The following is a 22,984-nucleotide window of genomic DNA, read 5'->3' as shown; positions in this document are numbered from 1 at the left end:
GCTGCGAGCCGTGGTGCCCTAATTGTCCCCGGAGGAGATAGGATTAAAATGCAACAATGCATGCCTCTGGTTCATCCTGCCAATCACTAGTTCATGGGTGCCCTGCAGAAGAGAAAGATTTCCTCATTCAGGTAACACTGGGAAAGCCCAAGTCAAACTAAGTTTAAAAGGGCCCCTCGGTTCGCGCGATGGCTCACGCCTGTAATCCCAGCACTTTGGGAGGCTGAGGCAGGTGAATCACAAGGTCAAGAAATCAAGACCATCCTGGCCAACATGGTGAAATCCCGTCTCTACTAAAAATACAAAAATTAGCCGGGCATGGTGGTGCACGCCTGTCATCCCAGCTACTCAGGAGGCTGAGGCAGGAGAATCGCTTGAACCCAGGAGGCAGAGGTTGCAGTGAGAGATTGCACCTCTGCACTCCAGCTTAGCGACAGAGCAAGACTCTGTCTCAAAAAGAAAAAGAAAAAAAGGTCTCTCTGGGCTGGTTTATGGCACATGCTGTATTTTTTGTTTGTTTGTTTGCTTGTTGGTTTGTTTGTTTTTAAGAGACAAGGTCTTGCTATGTTGTCCAGGCTGGAGTATGGTGGCTATTCACAGGCACGATCACAGTGCACTGCAACTTTGAACTCCTGGCCCCAGCCAATCCTCCCACCTCAGCCTCCCTACAGCCTCCAGGCTTCAGAATGTGCTTCACTAACTCTAGTCTTGGGAAGTTGAGACCCGACTCACAGGAGGCACAGAGGTCATAAAGCCCATTCCACAAACGAAGCTGAATTTTCTCCTCCTGAGGCCACTGCTGGTACCATCAGGATTGGGGATGGATACTGCATAATAATAACATCTAACTTAAGGTTACATTAATGTTGCATAAAATACAAGCATTTTGATCACTATTTTAATATAAGCTAAAGTTCCTCCATTGTTTATGTAGAAAAGTAGCTCTCTACCTGAAGTCAGCCTTGCAGTCCTGGACCCGAGGAGTGACCTTCTGGGAAATCAGACCCGTTTGGTTAACTTGACAAGGTGATTTTTTTCTTAGCATCAGCAAAAAATCTCAGTGTGACAAACAGACTGCATTTGGGAAGGCATTTGATAACTGCCAATCTCTTAAGATTTTTATTCAACCTAAAATGATTTGCTATTTTTAATTTGAGCGGGTTGGAGAAAATCCAAAGCAAATGACTCCCTCTAACATTCACACAAGGAAAGAGCTGTTTGGGCACCGGGACTGCCCGGAGGCTCCTTGTATGTCTGAACCCCATCAAGGCCACCCAAAGTGAAGCCTGGAGTTTAAGCTTCCAGTGGCCATAAAACAGACAGGCTCAAAGAGCAGGCAGTTGGGACACCACATCAGCATCAAAGCAAGAAGCAGAACACATGCAGAAAGACACAGTTCACCTTGAACTCCACAAGGTCAAAGCATTCCCAGCTTCCAGGGGCATGCAGTGCTGCTCAGGAGAGGCAGGGGTGATAGGACAAAGAGTGGGGGGACGAGACGGTGGTTATCTGTGTCATATGGATATTGTGGCCAAGTTACAAGGTTGTTACTTGAGAAATCATGGTAACTTGATCACTGCACCCCTACAACCAGACCGAGATTCCACCTTCCCAGGACATGCGGGCATCATGCCGAGCACAGACACAGCAAACAATGCATAACCTACTCTTTAAACATTTCATTTTTTCTTTCAAGCCTGCAATATAATAAGGTGGAGTTATTAAGCCACAGAGACACACAAAGCCAAGATCACAGGTGGGGTAGGAACATTTCAATTTGTCAACTTAAACAGCCAAATAAAGTCTCCTCTACAGGCGGTGGCTCACACCTGTAATCCTTTGGGATTCAGGAGGCCGACGCTGGCGGATCACCTGAGGTCAAGAGTTCAAGACCAGCCTGGCCAACATGGAGAAACCTGGTCTGTACTAAAAATACAAAAATTAGCCATGTGTGGTGGCTGGCGCCTGTAGTCCCAGCTACTCAGGAGGCTGAGGCAGGAGAATCGCTTGAACCCAGGAGGCAGAGGTTGCAGTGAGCCGAGATTGTACCACTGCACTCCAGCCTGGGTGACAGTGTGAGACTCTGTCTCAAAAAAACGTCTCCTCATGTTTTCAGAAGGGAAAAGTATGAATATATGTTATATTTATAACAAAGGATATAAATTTTATTATAAACATATAGTATATACAGTCACGCATTGCTTCATGACAGGGATACATTCTGAGAAATGTGTCATTAGGAGATTTTTGTCATTGTGTGAACATCACAGAGAGCACTTACAAAAACCTAGGTGGTATCGCCTGCTACACACCTAGGCTATCTCGCAGAACCTACTGCTCCCGGGCTCCACACCTGTAGAGCATGTGACTGTACTGAATACTGTGGGCAACTGTAACACATGGCATTTGTATATCTAAATATTCCTAAACATGGAAAAGGTACAGTAAACATACAGTATTATCTATTGCTGTTATTTTTTGTTTGTTTGTTTTGAGACAGAGTCTCACTCTGTTACCCAGACTGGAATGCAATGGTGCGATCTTGGCTCACAGCAATCTCTGCCTCCCTGTTTCAAGCAGTTATCCTCTCCCAGCCTCCCAAGTAGCTGGGATTACAGGTGTGCACCACTACACCCAGCTAATGTTTTCTGTATTTTTAGTAGAGATGGGGTTTTTCACCATGTTGGCTGGACTGGTTTTGAACTCCTGACCTCAAGTGATCCACCCGCCTCGGTCTCCAGAAATGCTGGGATTACAGGCGTAAGCCACCACACTGGCCCAGTATTATCTCTACTCTCACCTTCAATATATATGCATAGAATCACGTAAGTTTAATCATCTCGACAGATATTTAAATATTTAATTCTAAAGTTTCCAAAGTCTCAAAGGTTTTGCCTTGCACACTTTAAATGCACTGAAATAGCATGCATACAGTTAATGAACCAAAACATCATTGGAATCTAAAGGTTCCTCCTATCACCACGGGGAAGACAGACATTCCCAACGTGACTGCACTGCAGGGAGCCTTCAGGGCACAGCCTCTGTTCTTATTTACTGGATGGCAATTGAAGACTGGCTGGAGGCCTTCCTCAGCACAGGAAGGCATTTTTCATATCTGGTTTGGGCAAAGGGATAAATCGGTGAGGGTGAGGTGAGGAGGCAGAATTGCCCAGGTCGGGAGAGTGGTGGCTCTGGAGTGGGTGGAGGGGCAAACAGTAGGAGCCGGACTGAGCCCCCCGACCCTGTGTTCATTTGCAACACTCTGAGGAGTTCACCAGCTGGTGAGAGTAGAGGCGGAACTGCAGAGCTGTGAACTTAGGAAGGGGCATAACTTCCAAACCTAGCAGTGCTGATGAGCTAAAAGCAGTGCACCAGCCAGGAACAGTGGCTCACACCTGGAATCCCAGCACTTTGGGAGGCCAAGGCAGGAGGATTGCTTGAGCCCAGGAGTTTAAGACTGGCGTGGGCAACATTGCGAGACCCCATCTCTACAAAAAATAAAAAATATTAGCCAGGCGTGGCTGGGCACGGTGGCTCACTCCTGTCATCCCAGCACTTTGGGAGACTGGAGCAGGCGGATCACCTGAGGTCGGGAGTTCGAGACCAGCCTGACCAACATGGAGAAAACCTGTCTCTACTAAAAATACAAAACTAGCCAGACATGGTGGCGTATGCCTGTAATCCCAGCTACTCGGGAGGCTGAGGCGGGAGAATCGCTTGAACCCGGGAGGCGGAGGTTGCTGTGAACCAAGATCGTGCCACTGCGCTCCAGCCTGGGCAACAAGAGCGAAACTCCATCTCAAAAAAAAAAAAAAAAATATATATATATATATACACATACATATATATATATGTATATATATATATAGCCAGGTGTGGTGGTGAGCAAGAGGCTGAGGTAGGAGGACCCCTTGAGCCTGAGAGGTTGAGGCTGCATTGAGCTATGATCACACCACTGCACTCCAGCCTGGGCAATACCACGTCTCAGAAAATAATCATCATAAAAATTGGCCGGGTATGGTAGTTCATGCCTGTAATCACAGTACTTTGGGAGGCCAAGGTGGGCAGATCACTTGAGGTTGGGAATTTGAGACCAGCCTGGCCAACATGGTGAAACTCTGTCTCTACTACAAATACAAAAATTAGCCAGGCGTGGCAGCGGGTGCCTGTAGTCCCAGCTACTCAAGAGGCTAAGACAGGAGAATCGCTTGAACCCGGGGGGCGGAGGTTGCAGTGAGCCAAGATTGCACCACACTCTAGCCTGGGCAACAGAGGGAGACTGTCTCAAAATAATAATGATATAAATAAATAAAAGTGAGTGCAGAGCCTCTGCCCAACCTGTCAATCCAGAGCATCCACTGAGGCCTGGGTCGTCTTGATGATTGCTGTGTGGCCACAGCGAGGGCGACTCTGGTCTAGACGGAGCTGGGAGATTGCGCTCCACGTCAGAGGGCCGCCCCACCTACCTCCATTTGCCAGGAGGTGCTCCTGGGCCTTCCCCTTTGAGTCCTCCATGACTTCCACCACGCTCTGAGCCATTCTTCTTATGAGGCTTTGGAGAGAGAAGAAAAAGAGCTGGTTAGAGTAGGAAGCTGTCCTCAAAATACTGTCACATGCTGCTGGCAGGAAAAGTAGCCAGTGACACCCTGTGGGGGAATAATTTGGCAAGATGGATGAAGAGGGTTAAAATGCCAATAGCGGCCAGGCACGGTGGCTCACACCTGTAATCCCAGCACTTTGGGAGGCCGAGGCAGGGAGATCACTAGGTCAAGAGATAGAGACCATCTTGGCCAACATGGTGAAACCCCGTCTCTACTAAAAATACAAAAACTAGCCGGGTGTGGTGGCGGGCACCTGTAGTCCCAGCTACTCGGGAGGCTGAGGCAGAAGAATTGCTTGAACCCGGGAGGCGGAGCTTGCAGTGAGCAGAGATCGCACCATTGCACTCTAGACTGGGTGACAGAGCTAGACTTCATCTCAAAAAAAAAAAAAATGCTAATAACCTTTGAACCAGTAATTCCACTTCTGGGAAGCTATCTTAAGGAAACGGGACAAACAGAAAAAGCTTTCTGAATAAAACGATGTTCTTTGCAGCACGCTGCTGACAGTAAAGAATTGGAGACAACTGGAAGGTCCTACAATAGGGAATTGTTTAAGTAAATGATGGCACATCCAGCTGAGGGATTATTAGGGAGCCATTGAATATAAAGCTTCAAAGAATTCCTGATACTGTGGAACAAGGCTTGCATTATAATGTTGGAAAAATACCAAGATACAAGCTCCTGCAGGCAGTACGGACACTGGCTACGATGACATGAAAGTGATTTTCCTACTTTACATATTGTCCAATTATAATCAGGTATTGCTTTTATAATTAGAACATTAAAACTTTTTGTCTCTGAAAAACATACTGAAGGCTTCAGAAAGTACAGCATTTGAAGGCAAAAGGACTCAAATTGGCCACAGCTCTGTCAATTACCAAATGTAGGATTTTAGCCAATTTTTTTTTTTTTTTTTGGAGACAGAGTCTTGCTCTGTCGCCCAGGCTGGAGTGCAGTGGCACAATCTCGACACACTGCAAGCTCTGCCTCCCGGGTTCAAGTGATTCTCCTTCCTCAGCCTCCCATGTAGCTGGGATTACAGGGGCTCACCACCACACCCAGGTAATTTTTGTGTTTTTAGCAGAGACGGGGTTTTGCTATGTTGGCCAGGTTGGTCTCGAACTCCTGACCTCAAGTGATCCACCTGCCTCAGCCTCCCAAAGTGCTGGGATTACAGGTGTGAGTCATCGCGCCCTGACAATTTTAGCCAAACTGATATAATTACTTTGAGCCTCGGTTCTCTTACCTATAAAATGTGCATGATACTCATTTTACAGGATTATCATGAATATTGACATAACCAATCATCTCATAGCAAGGAGAGTCTGCTCCAGGAGCCTGAGCCATTAGAACTCCAGTTGGAAAACAAGTCAAACTAGGAGCAAAGTCTGAAAGTTATGAGGATCCAAATTGTTGCCTCAGGCTCTCTCCACATTCTCCCCGCCCTCAGCGGGGAGGTGGTGTTTGCAGGAAGAGCGGACTCAAGTCACGGAATCCTACATGGAGTACAAGATCTTCCACTGCTGCAGACGCTGGCCACCCTGGCCACTCGGACCGGAGCCCAGAGGCCTAGGGCCCAACACAGAAAACAGAGGCAGGGACATGGGATGCCCTCATAAAAGGAAAGGAAGGAGGAGAGGTAGCACCTTGCTTTCCTGACTCCCAAAGTCACGTGTTCATGGTCAAAAATGGAAAAATACAAGTATAAAGTAGTTAACAAAAATTGAACAACCATACTCCCCCACCCAAGAGGGAACACATTTCACATTCTGGCATATTTCCAAAGGCTTAACACTTGCATGGTTTATGTGAGTTAAGGTCTTTTTTTTTTTTTTTTTTTTGAGACCGAGTCTCGCTCTGTCACCCAGGCTGGAGTGCAGTGGCCGGATCTCAGCTCACTGCAAGCTCCGCCTCCCGGGTTCATGCCATTCTCCTGCCTCAGCCTCCCGAGTAGCTGGGACTACAGGCGCCCGCCACCACGCCTGGCCAATTTTTTTTGTATTTTTAGTAGAGACGGGGTTTCACCGTGTTAGCCAGGATGGTCTCGATCTCCTGACCTCGTGATCCACCCGCCTCGGCCTCCCAAAGTGCTGGGATTACAGGCGTGAGCCACCACGCCCGGCTTTTTTTTTTTTTTTAGGCAGGATGTCGCTCTGTCACCCAGGTAGGATGGGAATACAGTGGTGTGATCATGACTTATTGCAGCCTTGACCTCCCAAACTCAAGTGATCCTCCACCTAATTTAAAAATTTTTTTGTATAGACGAGGTCTTACTATATTGCCCAAGCTGGTCTCAAACTCCTGGACTAAAGTGATCCTCAGGCCTCAGCCTCCCAAATTGCTGAGATTACAGGCATGAGTCACTGAGCCCAGCCAGACAGAGTTAAGGTCATCTTCTGATATCACCTATTATTTAGTAGAGTCGACCAAGTATCAGACATTCTATAATCATTGCCTCATTTAATCCTCACAAAAATTCCCAAAAGTTGGGTATCATCTCATTTTACGGATGGAGAAACTGAGACCCAGAGAAGTAGTTTGCCCCATCCCTTCCAACCATCCAGTCATTATGTGGACTCCACAAATGAGGCTCTCAGCCATCAGGCCACACTGCTATCTTTACCGTCACCGTGTCCCATCCTGGGATTAAATCTCCACCAGTATGATGGCATTTCTTAGAACAGTAGCTAATAGCGTCTTACTGATTATAACCTCGGGTAGGTTACCTAACTAATCTCAGTTTCGTCTGCAAAATGTTTTCACATTTTGACAGTTTTCAGCTGTAAAATGGGGATGACACTCCTTATCTCACAGGATTCTTCATGGAGTTTGGTGCCCGATACCATTGTAAGGTATCAGAGTCTGTGAGAGACACCCTGAGATACGCTCTAGGCAACCTGGGTGGACTGTTTTGGGTTCTCTGCCCCATGATTCCTGGGTAGATTTGGCAGGAGATCAGAGGGAGGGAGAGTCTGGTTCCCTCCCAGTTCCAGTGACCTCAATCCTCTCGTCCCTGCCAGCCTAGAGGTTGTGACAATGTCTCTCCACCAGCCTGGGTTCCTGCATGGTTCCTGTGATTCTCCTGTAGCCCACACGTAACTCCGTCTCCCTATAAGGAGCTCCTCCTCAAATTATCCCGGGCATAATTTGCAAGTGGATCTTCTGTTATCTGTTGGGACCCTGACTCCATGAATTCATTCGTTCATTCGTTCAGCAAATTTCATACATCAAACAACTACTATGTGCCAAGCACTGTTCTAAAACGTCATGGACAAAACAAAGTCCCTGCTCTTTCGGAGCTCCTATTTTAGTGCTGCCAATGGTTCCTCCTTTATCCTTACGGCGGCCTGTGGGAGTTGCTGTCTCCTATCACCACATTCCCTGTAATATTTTGAGTAGTTATTTGTTTACATACATCCAGCACCTACCATAGTGCCTGACTCACAGCAGCTGCTCAGCAACATTTGATGAATGGATCAATGAATTCTGGCACCCCTACTTTTTTCTGTCCTAACAGACCTAAGAAGAGAACTCACTCATCATTTTGCTAATGACTCTTTAGTGCTCCTTGTCCTCGCCTCTATGAAGTTTTTGTTTGTTTTGTTTTGTTTGCTTTTCATTTTTGAGACAGGGTCTCACCCTGTCGCCCAGGCTGGAGTGCAGTGGTGCTATCTCGGCTCCCTGCAACCTCCACCTTCCAGGTTCAAGCGATCCTTCTGCCTCAGCCTCCTGAGTAGCTGGACTACAGGCATCTGTCACCAAGCCCCGCTAATTTTTGTATTTTTGGTAGAGACGGGATTTCACCATGTTGCCCAGCCTGGTCTCAAACCCCTGAGTTCAAGCAATCCACCTGTCTCGGCCTCCCAAAGTGCTGAGATTACAGGCATGAGCTACCACACCTGCCCTTCTGTGAAGTCTTTAACTACATAGAAGTGGGGCCTGTAGCCATATACATGACACCAGAAACGTCTCCCAATAACATGGTCTGATGAAGCTCTACTGCTAGAAAAAACCCTTGTTCCACATACCACAAACAGTCCTGACTTAGCTGTGATCATTAACGATGGTCATCAGTGAATTGCAGTATTACTGAATCGGAAAATTTTTCTCATTGAAAGGGAACTAAGAGTCTAGATTCTGTGTTAAATGTACTTTTTTTCAGTCTACAGTTCGTTGTGAACACCTTTTCACAGGAGAAGACTGGTTCCTCATTCCTTTCATTTACTGTACTGTATTTCACGTCACAGCTGTATCATAACAAATTCTCTACGATTGGACATTTGAGTTGTTGCCACTTTGATATGGTATCACAATAATACATACATTTTGCTCACTTGTGCAGGTATATATAAAAAATAAGTTGTCTGGATCAGAAAGCTGAACTTTGTTAAAAAAATAAATAAATGTATTTTTAAAAAGAAAAATGCATTTTAAAAAAATGCATTTAAAAAGAAAAAATAAGTTGCTAAGAAAGGAACTTCTGGAATTAAGAGTATGAACATTTAGAGTTTTAACAAGCAGGATTAAACTACCCTACACATGTACAAAGCTAGTGTACACTCACACCCCAGTGTGAGACTGCTTGCTTCCCTAAACCCTTGCCAACATAGGTATTATGAATCTTTGTCATCTCTGCCAATCTGATATCTGAAAAATTATATCTCATTGTTGCTTTTATTTGCATTTCTTTGATCATCAGTGAGGCTGGAACATCTTTTCTCATGTTTGGCTCTATAAAAGCCTGTTTTCTTCTTCTGTGAATAGCATATTCATATATTTTGCTGTTTTTTTTTCCTGGCTTGTTCATTTAAGAAAAGTTTTTTTTTGGTAGGGCCAGGGTCTTGCTATGTTGCCCAGGCTGGTCTTGAACGCCTGGCCTCAAGTGATTCTCCCACCTCAGCTTCCTAAAGTGCTGAGATTACAGGCATTGAGCCACCATACCCAGCCTCTTTAAAAAAATTTTTTTATTTATTGATATATATGATTTTTTAGGTGTTTTGAAGACTCCATTCTTTTTTTTTTTTTGAGACGGAGTTTCACTCTTGTTGTCCAGGCTGGAGTACAATGGCGCGATCTTGGCTCACTGCAACCTCCGTCTCCCAGGTTCAAGCGATTCTCCTGCCTCAGCCTCCCTGGTAGCTGGGATTACAGGCGCCTGCCAACACGCTCAGCTAATTTTTTGTATTTTTAGTAGAGATGGGGTTTCACCATGTTGGCCAGGATGGTGTCGAACTCCTGACTTCAGGCGATCCACCCACCTAGGCCTCCAAAAGTACTGGGATTACAGGCCTGAGCCACCATATCCGGCCGGAAGATTCCATTCTTGAGACAATGTTTTGAGCTAAGTGACATCCCCATTTTAGAGATGAAAAAAATTAAGACTTAGAGAGCTAAAGGTCACCCTACACGGTAAGCTAGTGTCGAAGCATAAATTGATCATAAATCTACACTATTCCAAGGCCCGTGGGAATTAGCTCTTCCATGTTAGTCTAAAGTAAACTCTGGCAGCTTTATGTGAAATGCCAGGAAAAAAAATTTATATTAACCCATAAAAGACAGACAAACCATATTTTTAATTTTAAAGCCACTGTAAACAATATATAAAGACCTCGATTGGGATGTTGGTTACACTGATGGATGAGACTTATTTGTCAAAACTCTCCAGCCTGTTCACTTAAGATGTGCACATTTCACTGTATGTATCTTTTACCTTGTTAAAAAAAAAAAAAAAAAAAAATTTAAGCAGATACTGCCTTAGTCAAGTGACCAAAGTTAACATCATACACATGGAAAAGACCAATGCTGTGTGCCTCCTGCGATGCACTGAGGAAAACAACGTCACCTCTGCAGCATTTTGCCAAAACTGCATAACCTCAGTCTAGCCATGAGGAAGCAGCACGAGTTCAAATTAAGGAGCATTTTACAAAACATCTGACCTAAACACTTAAAAAACTCAGAGCCATCAAAGTCAAAAAGGCCGGGCGCAGTGGCTCACGCCTGTAATCCCAGCACTTTGGGAGGCCAAGGCAGGTGGATCACGAGGTCAGGAGTTCGAGACTACCCAGGCCAGCATAGCTAAACCCCGTCTCTACTAAAGACACAAAAATTAGCCGGGTGTGGTGGTGCATGCCTGTAATCCCAGCTACTGTAACCCTAAACCCTTCCAGGTTTAGGCTGGAAAGGTTTGAGGCTGAGGTAGGACAATTGCTTGAGCCTGGGAGGCAGAGGTTGCAGTGAGCCGAGATCGTGCCACTGCACTCCAGCCTGGGTAACACAGTGAGACTCCGTCTCAAAAAAAACAAAAAAAAAAAACAAAAAAAAGAAAGAAAGTCAAAAAGTCTGTGTAAGTGTTCCCGTTTAAATAAGGCCAAAGAGACATGACAATTTATTACAGAAGACAGGAAGTCATCTCAGTTTTTACTATTATCTGAGAAAATATGACATTTTATTTTGGTAGAAAGTGTGCTTTTTTCTTTTTTAAAGAGATGGTGTCTTGCTGTGTGGTCCAGACTCGTCTCAAACTCCTGGCCTCAAGTGATCCTCCCACCTCAGCCTTCTGAGTAGCTGAGACTACAGAAATGTGCCACCGTCCCCAGCTTCGAAAGCACACTATTGAGACAAACGGTGATATCCAAGTGAAATCTGTAGACCGAGTACCAGTATTGCATTCCTGATTTTGATCATCATACTAAGGTACATAAGAGGATGTCCTTGTTTTTAGGAAATACACCCTGAAGTTTTTAGAGGTAAATGAACATCATGTCTGCAACTTACTGTTGAAGAGTTCAGAGTTCAGAAAGAGAGAAAGAAAAGACAGACGCAGAGACAGAAACAGAGAAAGCAGATGTGGTAAAAGTATACAAAAATTCTTTTCTTTTCTCTTTTTTTTTTTTGAGACTGAATTTCACTTTTGTTGTCCAGGCTGGAGTGCAATAGCGCGATCTCGGCTCATCGCAACCTCCACCTCCTGGGTTCAAGCAATTCTCCTGCCTCAGCCTCCCGAGTAGCTGGGACTACAGGCATGCACCACCATGCCCAGCTAATTTTGTATTTTTAGTAGAGACGGGATTTCTCCATGTTGGTCAGGCTGGTCTGGAACTCACAACCTCAGGTGATCCACCTGCCCTGGCCTCCCAAAGTGCTGGGATTACAGGCGTGAGCCACCGCGCCTGGCTGACAATTCTTTTTATTGTCTTTCATACTTTCTGGAAATTTGAAATTGGGTCAAAATAAAGCATTTAAGCATGTAAAGCATATAACCCCACTTAAAAAATTATGTCAGCATATACCTAAATAAGAATCCTAAAAGAAAAGAAACCGAACTGTTAACACTGCCTATTATCTTCATGGATACAAGAATGGAGACCTGTAATTTCCATGAATTTATGTAATGCTATGTTTTAATTTGTTAAAAACATATTACTTTTGCAAATAGAAAATAAAAGAAACTACGGTTGGGTGCAGTCACTCGTATCTGTAACCCCAGCACTTTGGAAAGCCACGGTGGGCGATCGCTTGAGGTCCAGGAGTTTCAATCCAGCCTGGCCAACATGGTGAAACCCCATCTCCACTAAAGATACAAAAACTAGCCTGGCGTGCCAGTGGGCACCTGTCATCCCAGGTATTTGGGAGGCTGAGGCACGAGAATCACTTGAACCCGGGAGGCGGAAGTTACAGTGGACTGAGATTGGACCACTGCACTCCAGGATGGGTGACAGAGGGAGACTGTCTCAAAAACAAAGAAAAAAAATCCCAGCACTTTGGGAGGCTGAGGCAGGAGAATGGCGTAAATCCGGGAGGTGGAGCTTGCAGTGAGCGGAGATTTGGCCACTGCACTCCAGCCTGGGCGACAGAGCGAGACTCCGTCTCAAAAAAAAAAAAAAAAAAAGAAAAGAAATAAGAGAAGCTAAAAATAAAATAGTCAATGATAACAAAATAAACAATAAATAATAAAAATAAACATAGCAGCATTATTAACAATAGTCAAGGCCGGGCTCAGTGGCTCACACCTGTAATCCCAGCACTTTGGGAGGCCAAGGTGAGCAGATCACTTGAGGTCAGGAGTTTGAGACCAGCCTGGTCCACATGGTGAAACCTCATCTCTACTAAAAATACAAAAATTAGCCAGGTGTGGTGGCGCACACCTGTCGTTCCAGCTACTCGGGGAAGTCGCAAACTCCATCTCAAAAACAAAAAAAAAAATAGCTAAAAGGTGGGAGCGACCCAAGCATCCATCAAGGGCTGAGTGGATACAGAGAATGTGGTGTGTCCACATAATGCGGCACTGGCCAGCCTTAAAAGGAAGGGAATTCTGACACGTGTTGTAGGCATTGAAGACATTATGCTGAGTAAAATAAGCCAGCCAGAAAAGGTCAAACACTATATGATTTCATTCCTAGGCGGTACCTAAAATAGTCTAATTCATACAGAGGGAAAGTATGCCAGGGCCTGGTGGAGGAGGAAATGAGGAGTTACTGTTTAATGAATACAGTTTCAGTTCTTCAAGATGGAAAAAGTCCTGCGGGTGGAGGGTGGTGACGGTTGTAACAGCAGTGTCAACGTACTTAACGCCACTGAACTGTACACTTAAAAATGGTTGGCCGGGGGCGGTGGCTCACGCCTGTAATCCCAGCACTTTGGGAGGCAGAGGTAGGTGGATCACTTGAGGTCAGGAGTTCGAGACCAGCCTGGCCAACATGGTGCAACTCCATCTCTACTTAAAATACAAAAATTACCAGGGTGTTGTGGTACAAGCCTGTAGCCCCAGCTACTTGGGAGGCTGAGGCAGGAGAATCGCTTGAATCAGGGAGGTGGAGGTTGCAGTGAGCTGAGATCGTGTCACTGCACTCCAGCCTGGGTGACAGAGTGAGACTCTGGAAAAAAAAAAGATTAAAAAGCTAACAAATAGGCTGGGCACAGTGGCTCATGCCTATAATCCCTGCACTTTGGGAAGTTGAGGTGAGTGGATCACCTGAGGTCAGAAGTTCGAGACCAGCAGGGCCAACATGGTGAAACCCCATCTCTCCTAAAAATACAAAAAAAAATTAGCTGGGTGTGGTGGCGGGCACCCAGATACTCAGGAGGCTGAGGCAGGAGAATCGCTTGAACCCGGGAGGCCAGGTTGCAATGAACTGAGATTGTGCCATTGCACTCCAGCCTGGGCAACAAGAATGAAATTCTGTCTCAGAAAAAAAAATAGAAAGAAATAAACAAATGGTAATAAATGATAAAAATACATTTTAAAGTAATAAACCCATATTCTTAAAAATTGGCCAGGTGTGATGGCTCATGCTTGTAATCCCAGCACTTTGGTAGTCTGAGGTGGGCAGATCACGAGGTCAAGAGATTGAGACCATCCTGGCCAACATGGTGAAACCCCGTCTCTACTAAAAATACAAAAAAATTAGCTGGGCGTGGTAGCGCACACCTGTAGTCCCAGCTACTCTGGAAGCTGAGGCAGGAGAATCACTTGAACCCAGGAGGCAGAGGTTGCAGTGAGACAAGATCATGCCACTGCACTCCAGCCTGGTGACAGAGAGAGACTCCGTCTAAAAAAAAAACCATCGAGCATGGTGACAATTATTGTAACAGGGAGACCGGTTTATGTAGTTCAAGTGTCAGATACTAGAATTTCCCCAAGTTAAACATCTGCAGCATTAAAGGTGAGGAGGCCTGGCCAAATGCTTGCTATAGGTTCATAGAAGAGCGTCAACAAATAGCCCATAAGCGTGAGGAAGAAAGCTCAACCTCACTTGCGCAGGAATATCATTTACACCAATTAGTTCAGTGTATTAAGAAAATTCCTAATGCAGCATTGGCAGTCCTTGGGGAAACAGGAGCATCAATGCACTGTTGAGATGAGGTGTTGATTGGTACCGCCTTACTAGAGAGTAATTTTAGAGTATCTGTCAAACATTTAGAGGCAAGGGTTGGTTCTGGTGAAAACCAGAAAACCTCCTAGACAAATTCTAAAAAAGCTGTATTATTTTCTTCAAGACAGGGTCGCACTGTCACCCAGGCTGCAGTGCAATGGTGTTACACGGCCCACTGCAGCCTCAAATTCCTGTGCTCGAGGGATCCTCCTACCTTAGCCTCCCAGGTAGCTGGGATTACAGGCACACACCACCATGCCTGGCTAAATTTTATTTATTTATTTATTTAGAGACAGAATCTCGCTCTGTTGCCCAGGCTAGGGTGCAGTGGTGCAATCTTGGCTCACTGCAACCTCCACCTCCTGGGTTCCAGGTATTCTCCTGCCTCAGCCTCCCGAGGAGCTGGGATTATAGGTGCCTGCCATCATGCCTGGCTAATTTTTGTATTTTTAGTAGAGATGGGGTTTCACCATGTTAGCCAGGCTGGTCCTGAACTCCTGACCTCAAGTGATCCACCCGCCTCGGCCTCCCAAACTGCTGCGATTACAGGCATGAGCCACCATGCCCGGCCTAATTTATTATTATTATTTGTACAGACAGGGCATCCCTATGGTGCCTAAGCTAGTTTCCAACTACTGGGCTCAAGCCATCCTTCTGCCTCGGCCTCCCTAGTGCTGGGATTACAGGTGTGAGCCATTGAACTTCTAGAAATTTATTCTTCTGCCATACTGGCTCATGTGCTACAAACACCATATTTTGTGGCAGAATGGTTTGTAATTACAAAAGACAGGAAGCCATTTCAATATTTATCAATAAGGGACCCATCTGATATAATGAACCACCAAGAAGTCTCTAAAAAAGAATGAGATCAGGTGTGGTGGCTCACACCTGTAATCTCAGCACTTTGGGAGGCCAAGACAGGAGGATCACTTGAGCCCAGGAGTTCAAGATCAGTTTGAGCAACATAGTGAGACCCTGTATCTACAATAAATAAATAAATAAACATTAGCCATGGGTAGTGGGGTGTGCCTGTAGTCCCAGCAACTCGGGAGGGTGAGGCAGGTTGCAGTGAGGAGTGATTGAATCACTGCACTCCAGTCTGGGCAACAGAGCAAGACCCTGTTTCAAAAAACAAAAAGTCAATCATGGTAATTCCAATAGAAAAGCAATGAGTAAATAAAGGAGGAAGACAAGGGCATGCTACTCAGGCCCAGCCCCTTACCTTGATAGTCATCTGGGGAATCCCCAAGGGAAGAAATTGAGTAGGCTGGGGATGGGAGGAGTGGGGGGCATTGCCCAGGTGTGAGGCAGGGCAGGTAGGTACTGTAGGCCTTTGGGTGCTGGGCAGGCAGTCTCTAGATACAGGCAAGCTGTGGTGGGGAATCAGGTGAGAAGGGGCCACCCGGGAGTTTCACAAATCTGCCTGTGGCAGGTCTGTACTGAACATGCCTTTTCCTTCCTTTCCACAAAGACTACAGGGGCACCTCTTAGCCCTGCTGATTTCTAAACCCTGGGCCCCAAGGCGCTCAGGGGCGGTAGAATGGCCCTGGGGTAGAGGATGGCTGAAGGGCTTCGATCCCAACGGTGAGCGGGGCTCCTGAGATCTGTCTCCTCTTCTTCTGCACCCACAGCCAGGACATTCCTGCCATGCAGGGCCCCGGGGACTCTTCCAGTCCGGGGGTATGGGGAGAGGAGCAGCCGGCGGGTGCCCAGAAGCCTTGCACCCCAGCAGGAGGGCTGGAATCAGGGGTGAATACTTGAGGCCACAGATCACAGGGCCCAGCAGAGGAGATTCTTAAGTGGCCTTAAGACACAGTGTCTCCAGGGGTTCTGCCCTGCAAACTGCACAGGCCGCTCCCTTCTTTGTAGAAGGAAGGGTTGGGTCTCCCACCTCCAGCTCTCCTGCTGAGGAGCAGTGGATACAGGTTCTGAGGATCCTGAGGGCAAGTCTATGCAACACCAAAGAGAAAGTTTTCCGCCTCCCTGGATTTTCTGGAATAATTCTGACAAACGCAGGATAGAGTTGTTTGGTTGTCAGAAATTACCCAGAAAGGCTGGCGCGGTGGCTCACGCCTGTAATCCCAGCACTTTGGGAGGCGGAGGTGGGCTGATCACCTGAGGTCAGGAGTTGGAGACTAGACTGGCCAACACGGCCAAACCCTGTCTCTACTAAAAATACAAAAATTAGCTGGGTGTGGCGGTGTGTGCCTGTAATCCCAGCTACTCGGGAGGCTGAGGCAGGAGAACCGCTTGAGCCCGGGAGGCGGAGGTTGCAGTGAGCCGAGAACGCACCACTTCACTCCAGCCTAAGCCACAGGGCGAGACGAAGGAAGGAAGGAAGGAAGGAAGGGAGGGAGGGAGAGAGGAAGGAAGGAAGGAAGGAAGGAAGGAAGGAAGGAAGGAAGGAAGGAAGGAAGGAGAGAGGGAAGGAAGGAGAGAGAGAAGGAGGGAGGGAAGGAGGGAGGGAAGGAGGGAGGGAAGGAAGGAGAGAGGGAAGGAAGGAGAGAGGGAAGGAAGGAGAGAGGGAAGGAAGGAGAGAGGGAAGGAAGGAGAGAGGGAAGGAAGGAGAGAGGGAAGGAAGGAAGGAGAGAGGGAAGGAAGGAAGGAGAGAGGGAAGGAAGGAGAGAGGGAAGGAAGGAGGGAGAGAGGGAAGGAAGGAGAGAGGGAAGGAGGGAGGGAGGGGAGGAAGGAGGGAAGGAAGGAGGGAGGGGAGGAAGGAGGGAAGGAGGGAGGGAGGGAAGGAAGGAGAGAGGGAAGGAGGGAGGGAAGGAAGGAAGGAAGGAGAGAGGGGAGGAAGGAGAGAGGGGAGGAAGGAGAGAGGGAAGGAAGGAGAGAGGGAAGGAAGGAGAGAGGGAAGGAAGGAAGGAGGGAAGGAGAGAGGGAAGGAAGGAGAGAGGGAAGGAAGGAGAGAGGGAAGGAAGGAAGGAGAGAGGGAAGGAAGGAAGGAGAGAGGGAAGGAAGGAGAGAGGGAAGGAAGGAGAGAGGGAAGGAAGGAGGGAGAGAGGGAAGGAAGGAGAGAGAGAGGGAAGGAAGGAGAGAGGGAAGGAGGGAGGGAGGGGAGGAAGGAGGGAAGGAAGGAGGGAGGGGAGGAAGGAGGGAAGGAGGGAGGGAGGGAAGGAAGGAGAGAGGGAAGGAGGGAGGGAAGGAAGGAAGGAGAGAGGGGAGGAAGGAGAGAGGGGAGGAAGGAGAGAGGGAAGGAAGGAGAGAGGGAAGGAGGGAGGGAAGGAAGGAGGGAAGGAGGGAGGGAAGGAAGGAGGGAAGGAGGGAGGGAGGGGAGGAAGGAGGGAAGGAAGGAGGGAGGGGAGGAAGGAGGGAAGGAGGGAGGGAGGGAAGGAAGGAGAGAGGGAAGGAGGGAGGGAAGGAAGGAAGGAGAGAGGGGAGGAAGGAGAGAGGAGAGGAAGGAGAGAGGGAAGGAAGGAGAGAGGGAAGGAGGGAGGGAAGGAAGGAGGGAAGGAGGGAGGGAAGGAAGGAGGGAAGGAGGGAGGGAGGAAGGAGGGAAGGAGGGAGGGAAGGAAGGAGAGAGGGAAGGAGGGAGGGAGGAACGCAGATGCCCGGGAAGAGTGCAACCAGGTTACAGGGCAGGGTGGGAGGGAGGGCATCTGGGAGCTTCTCTTTGCCCTCAGAAAAGCACTAAGGATTTATATCTGAATGCTCCACACACAAAGCCAAGGCCCCTAGAGCTGAGGAAATGGAGTGCACAGAGACCCAGAAGCTTGCCCCAGATCACTTCACTGGTGGCCACAATGTCAGCTGGTCCTGACCCCCAGCCTTTCCCTAAAGCCAGTCTCCATCCGTGAAAGCAGGTACTAGCATGCCCGCTCCGGATAACCCAAAACCCCGGGCGTGCCAGTGCCCAGCCACTGTCAGGGCACCTTGATGAGACGGGCCACCTGCCCTGGCCTCTCCCCTGCAGCCACACAGGGGGTGCCCCACACACCTGAGAGGGGAGGCCCAGAAGCTTCCAGGGGGAGCCTGTTCCCTGCCTACCCTGGTGACTCAGGAGCCCCTGGGCACCTCACCCCATCCTTTGTCTCTCTACTTCCTCCTCCACCAAGGGACAATGAAGTCGACATGCCCTGCAGCAAAGTCACCAGGAAAATGTGACTCCACAGCAATTAAGTGATTTTCTTTTCACAAAAACAAAGGTCCAGTGAGGCTCACTAGGAGGCTCCCCCTGGGGACTCTGGCCACAGACACACCATGCTTTAAATTCCAACCTGGCTTCACAGAAACTGGAGGTTTAAATCAGGAGCCCACCTTTAGCTCTTTAGAAGGACTCCCCTCCGCATACAGTTTGTAGAGCCACCAGCAAAGTTACTCTTGTCACTAAGAACAGAATTCTCATTGGCCAAGCTGGTATCATAGAGTGATTCACCCACATGCGGCCCAGATAGTAATGCTCTACCCTCTTCAAAAAGCCAATTTCAGCTGGGTGCGGTGGCTCACGCCTGTAATCCCAGCACTTTGGGAGGCCAAGGCGGGCGGATCACCTGAGGTTGGGAGTTCGAGACCAGCCTGGCCAACACGGTGAAACCCCGTCTCTACTAAAAACACAAAAATTAGCCGGGCCTGGTGGCGCAATACTATAATTCCAGCTACTTGGGAGGCTGAGGCAGTAGAATCACTTGAACCCGGGAGGCAGAGTTTGCAGTGAGCCGACATAGCGCCACTGCACTCCAGCCTGGGCGACAGAGTGAGATTTGGTCTCAAAAAATGAAAAAGAAAGTTTTCCTATTGGAAGGAACAGGCAAGGAGGACCCGAACTCAGCTCCCAGAGAAGTGTCGCTGAAATCCCCTGGGGCCTACAGTCTTTCAGGAATCACTGGGCAATCCCCCAAGCATGTGGGATAGAAAGAAACATCACACATTGAAGTTCTGGAGACTATGCCAAAAAGTCAATCCACCAAGCTGCTCAGTCACTGAGAACAATTGCAGGTCCCGTGCTGGTGGAGCATAGTTCCAGCACACACAATGTGAAGGGCTTCCCCTGGAGTTGTGCAACCTGCAGCCCAGCCCAGAGGATGCAGGAGCCAAGGCCAGGAACAGCCCAGTCACACAAATAGGAGTACAATGGCTAGAGCTCTTGAAAATATGTTTACTCTCACTGGAAATTCAAGAAATGCACATTAAAACAATCACACATCATCCTGCCGGGCACTTAATAGATGGGGTATGATAAAAGGGCACTTCTTGTAACTTTATTGGAAAACAAGTTAGTAGTATGTACAAACAGCTTTCAATATGCCTATGTCCATTATACCAGTAATTCCACCTTTGGGCATGCAACTTTTTTTTTTTTTTTGAGATGGAGTCTCACTCTGTCGCTCAGGCTAGAGTGCAGAGGTGTGATCTCGGCTCACTGCAGCCTCTGCCTCCTGGGTTTAAGTGATTCTCCTGCCTCAGCCTCCCAAGTAGCTTGGATTACAGGTGCCTACCACCACGCCCGGCTAATTTTTTGTATTTTTAGCACAGATGAGGTTTCACCATGTTAGCCAGGATGGTCTTGAACTCCTAACCTCAAGTGATCCGCCCACCTCGGCCTCCTAAACTGCTGGGATTACAGGTATGAGCCACTGCGCCCGGCCATTGGTAAGGTTTTATTTAAATATCTTCATGCAACTTTAAAATAATCAAAAATTTACACAAAGAGTTATGCAAGGATATTAATTACAAAATTAATACCCCAAAAAGGCAAAGATAACTTATACAGTGGGCTTTAATAGTGGGCTGTGGAATGCAGAGAATGAAAACGGGGTCACCTAGAGGGACTGGGCTGGCTGGCAGTCTGGAGAAGTCTTCTGGGTGAGCAGTCTTCTGGGATCGGGTCAATAAGAAGAAGCCTGCCCTGCTAAGCTGGGGTGGTGGGTGGGGGGTCTTCCAGGCATAGGACCAAGGCAGGATGGAGCCAGAGTGGCTGGAGAGGAGTACCCTGGCGCCTAACCCACTAGGGGTCTGGAAGCAAGGGTCGCAAGTAAGAATTTTACATTGAGGGCACAGAAAAGTCATGGAGGGTTTCATGCAGGAGAGCCATGTGATACAGTGCCTTTATTTATTTATTTATTTTTGAGACGGAGCTTTGCTCTCATTGCCCAGGCTAGAGTGCCATGGCGCGATCTCAGCTCACTGCAACCTCTGTCTCCCAGGTTCAAGCGATTCTCCTGCCTCAGCCTCCCGAGTAGCTGGGATTACAGGCAAGCGCCATCACACCCGGCTAATTTTTTCTATTTTTAGTAGAGATGGGGTTTCTCCATGTCGGTCAGGCTGGTCTCCAACTTCCAACCTCAGGTGATCTGTGATACGGTGCTTTTAAAAAGATCACTCTGGTTGCTGTGGGGTGAATGAATGAAAGGGAAACCGGGAGACAACTGAGTCTATTGCAAAAGCAGAGGAACGCAATGAAGGTGGCTTCGATGGACATGCTGAGAAGTGGGTGGATACCGGACAGATTTTGGAAGTGGAGCCCACAGGACTCGGTCCTTACTGGCGTCTCCTGTGGAGGGTTGGACAGGGAGGTAGTGTCCAGACTGTCTGCTTGAGCACCAGGAGCTTAAGTTTCTGGAGCCTTTGACTGAGATGGGAACGAACCCTAGGCAGAAGGCTGCACAAATGGAAGCTGTCTGTTGAGAATTATACCAACTTTGGACATGAAGCTAATGGAAAAAGAACATCCAAAAAGGACCATGGAAGGTTGCCCCTGAAGCTCGTGAAAATAAGGAACGTCCAAATGGCTGCCATTTACCGGGGCTGTGATGAGCACCAACACGGTGTTAACTGAAAAAAGCCTTGCTGAGATCTGGGGAACAATGGAGCCATGGGTCCCTGAAGGACTGGGGCAGGGTCCAAGATGGAAATGCCTTACATTAAATTTAACCTCCAAAGAACGATTTCGGAATTTCACAACATTGCCTCGAGCTGACCCTTACTCCCGCATGTTGTACCTAAAGTGGCCAGCCAACATTCCTTCCTCCCCTGCTGACTGGACTTCTGGTTTGATAAGAGCTGCTGGGAGCTGGGGGAAGCCTGGCAGATACTGGAGACTATCCCAGCTGGGCCTAAACTGAAAATCAAGGCGGGGGAGGCAAAGGAGAGCTCCTGCCACCTGTGAGGGGCCTACGACAGAGCAAGGGCAGACTAGGGAGTCAGGATGACCAGGCGAAGGCCCAACACTAGGCAGCTACATGATCTAACACGAACGACTTAACTCTTCAAACAACAATATTCTCATTTATCAATCAATGGCAGTTACCAAAATAGAGACGGGACAAACTATCAGGCAGCATGGAATTCAAGACAATATACTGCACACAGACGCGCTAGAGAGGAACAAAGGGGCAGCCTTCGAGGAGTTGTAACTGTCATAGATGGCAAGGCGTGGGGGCTCACGCCTGTAATCTCAGCATTTTGGGAGGCCGAGGCAGGATCACTTGAGGTCAGGAGTTCGAGACCAGCCTGGCCAATGTGGCAAAACCCCATCTCTACTAAAAATACAAAAAATAGCTGGGCCTGGTGGTGGGTGCCTGTAGTCCCAGCTACTCAGGAGGCTGAGGCAGGAGAATTGCTTGAACCCGGAAGGCAAAGGTTGCAGTGAGCCGAGACAGATTGCGCCACTTCACTCCAGCCTGGGCGACAGAGTGAGACTGTGTCTCCAAAAACAAACAAAGAAACTGTCGTAGATCTTTCTGCATCCCCGTAAGGGCAGCAAAGCGCCTAAAGTGTAAAAACATGAAATTGAAAATATGACATTCACTGATAGTGTTGCTCCAATAGACATTTATCAATGCTGTGCAATGAAAACAAGAGAACACACCCATTTCAGATACCCATGAAACACTTAGAAAAATAGGCAATAGATTAGGTCACAAAGAAAATTGCAAATTCCCAAAGGTCAAAATAGCACCTAATTCATTTTCTTTCTTTTCTTTTTCTTTTTCTTTTTCTTTTTTTTTTTGAGACAGAGTCTCACTTGTCCAGGCTGGAGTACAGTGGCACAATCTCTGCTCACTACACCTCCCAGGTTCAAGTGATGCTCCAGCCTCAGCCTCCCTAGTAGCTGGGATTACAGGCACCCACAACCACGCCTGGCTAATTTTTTTGTTTTGTTTTGTTGGTAATTTTAGTAGAGACGGGGTTTTGCCCTGTTGGCCAGGCTGGTCTTGAACTCCTGGCCTCAAGTGATCCTCCCACCTCGGCCTCCCAAAGTGCTGGGATTACAGGCATAAGCCACCATGGCTGGCCAACCTAATTCATTTTCTAACAAGGCAACAGAATTAGAAATGAAAAACAAAAGCAAATAAAAGAATTTAAAAATTGCAGAATTGACTGAGGATGGTGGTTCATGCCTGTAAACCCAGCACTTTGGGAGGCCAAGGTGGGAGGATTCCTTGAGCCCAGTAGTTCAAGACTAGTCTGGGCAACATACTGAAACCCTCATCTCTACAAAAAATATAAAATATTAGTTGTACATGGTGGTGTTCACCTGTAATCCCAGCTACTCAGGAGGTTGAGGCAGGA

At 47.6% G+C, this 22,984-nt stretch overlaps 1 protein-coding gene and 1 non-coding gene across 4 annotated transcripts in view; both read right to left on the bottom strand.

The window, feature by feature from the left end:
• Nucleotides 1-22,984, bottom strand: part of ATP6V1C2 (ATPase H+ transporting V1 subunit C2) — a 61,512-nt gene that overhangs the window by 25,701 nt on the left and 12,827 nt on the right. For all 3 annotated transcript variants that reach the window (XR_012095207.1, XM_007971490.3, XM_007971492.3), the window contains exon 4: nucleotides 4,467-4,552. Coding sequence is in view for 2 of the 3 variants with exons in the window: in XM_007971490.3 (XP_007969681.3) it covers nucleotides 4,467-4,552 (86 nt within the window). In the remaining variant the exon portion in view is untranslated. The remainder of the gene's footprint in view (nucleotides 1-4,466; nucleotides 4,553-22,984) is intronic.
• Nucleotides 14,526-14,589, bottom strand: LOC119627414 (U7 small nuclear RNA). Its single transcript, XR_005243608.1, has one exon. It is a non-coding gene; the product is annotated as a U7 small nuclear RNA (small nuclear RNA).

Source organism: Chlorocebus sabaeus, chromosome 14, assembly GCF_047675955.1.
Source record: "Chlorocebus sabaeus isolate Y175 chromosome 14, mChlSab1.0.hap1, whole genome shotgun sequence".
NCBI lineage: Eukaryota > Metazoa > Chordata > Mammalia > Primates > Cercopithecidae > Chlorocebus > Chlorocebus sabaeus.
This window is presented reverse-complemented; position numbering and strand designations above follow the sequence as displayed.